The sequence below is a fragment of the Malania oleifera genome, chromosome 7 (assembly GCF_029873635.1).
Source record: "Malania oleifera isolate guangnan ecotype guangnan chromosome 7, ASM2987363v1, whole genome shotgun sequence".
NCBI lineage: Eukaryota > Viridiplantae > Streptophyta > Magnoliopsida > Santalales > Ximeniaceae > Malania > Malania oleifera.
In genome coordinates this window covers 44,110,396-44,111,618 of record NC_080423.1, presented here as the reverse complement: position 1 = coordinate 44,111,618, position 1,223 = coordinate 44,110,396, and the positions used below count along the sequence as shown (strand labels likewise).

Genomic DNA, 1,223 nt, shown 5'->3' with positions numbered 1-1,223 from the left:
TTAGGCTAACAATATCTCCCTTTTCGATGATGACAAATAAGGAGCAAAAATTAAGAAAACTTGTAAAACGCTCCCCCTTACAATAAGCATAGATTCAAGTAATGTTTTATAAAGTAATCCAAAACTCAACAAGGTTTGCAAATCCATGTAACATTTTACAATATTGTATATTTATCAATATATTTATCAAGGCATTTGCATAACTCATATATTGCATATAGTCAATCATTCAGCTCATCTGCATTTTTAACATTCAGCTCATCTGTATTTTCAACATTTAGCATTTTTGAAATATTTTCAACAATATTGTATATTTTTGCTCTCTAAAACATCCCTCCCCCTTTGACATCATGCAAAAAGGGATACAAAATCTTAATACAAAGAGCAAAGAACCATATAGATAGGCATCAAGATAAAAAAGTTATAAGTAGTACAAACCAAAACACATCACTAAGATGTGACCTACAACAATACAATGCATCACAAAAAAGAGCTATTTTTAAGTTTATATTTTAAAAGCTAAGAAAACTTAATCATCATGTCCTTCAGCACCATTAGAGGCATCATCGTCTTCTTCCTCTTCTTCTTCATCTTCATTCTCATCATCACCATCACCTTCAGTTTCTTCATTACCAGCATCCACTTCTTCTTCTTCGTCTCCTTCCTTATCTTCTTCAAATGCTTCTACCGATGAGTCATCGCTACGGGGTATGGAGCTAGTGTCCATAGGATTACCATGTGAGGAACTACCCCGTATATGCTCAATGCGCATAAGACGCTGATCTAAGGAAGAGTAGTTATCCTGTAGAGATTTAAGACCATTGCGCATATCTCGGCTGAACGATGTGAATTCATTATATAATGGTATGAACCACAAAGGAGCTTCAATTGCTGATCCTTGATCTTGAGCCTAAGGTGGAGGAGGAGGTGCAGTTGCTGCTCTTCATAGACTAACTCTTTTGGAACACCAATTTTGATCCCTTTTTTCATACCCCACTTGTTTTAGGGTAGTTGAGGTAAAGAGTTCATACCTAGTCCACTTAATGAATAAGTCTGTTGGTGAGGCAATACTTAGTTTTGAAAAAATAAGACAGAGAACTCCACCATAAGCAAAAGTAATTCGAGATGCATCAAACTTAGCCTACATCCATTTTATAATAAGGCTGGCTAAGTCAAGTTTCTTATCCTTTAAGAAACACCACATAACAAAACAATCGGCATAT

General features: G+C 35.2%; 1 protein-coding gene across 1 annotated transcript; it reads right to left on the bottom strand.

Moving 5' to 3' along the window:
- Positions 1 to 529: 529 nt before the first annotated feature.
- LOC131160824 (uncharacterized) lies at positions 530 to 829 on the bottom strand. The gene has a single exon (XM_058116707.1). The coding sequence runs from the start codon at positions 827 to 829 to the stop codon at positions 530 to 532; it is 300 nt and encodes a 99-aa protein (XP_057972690.1).
- Positions 830 to 1,223: the final 394 nt, after the last annotated feature.

Coding starts and splice junctions, on each gene's coding strand:
- LOC131160824 (XM_058116707.1), bottom strand. CDS start 829: ATGCGCAATGGTCTTAAATCTCTACAGGATAACTACTCTTCCTTAGAT.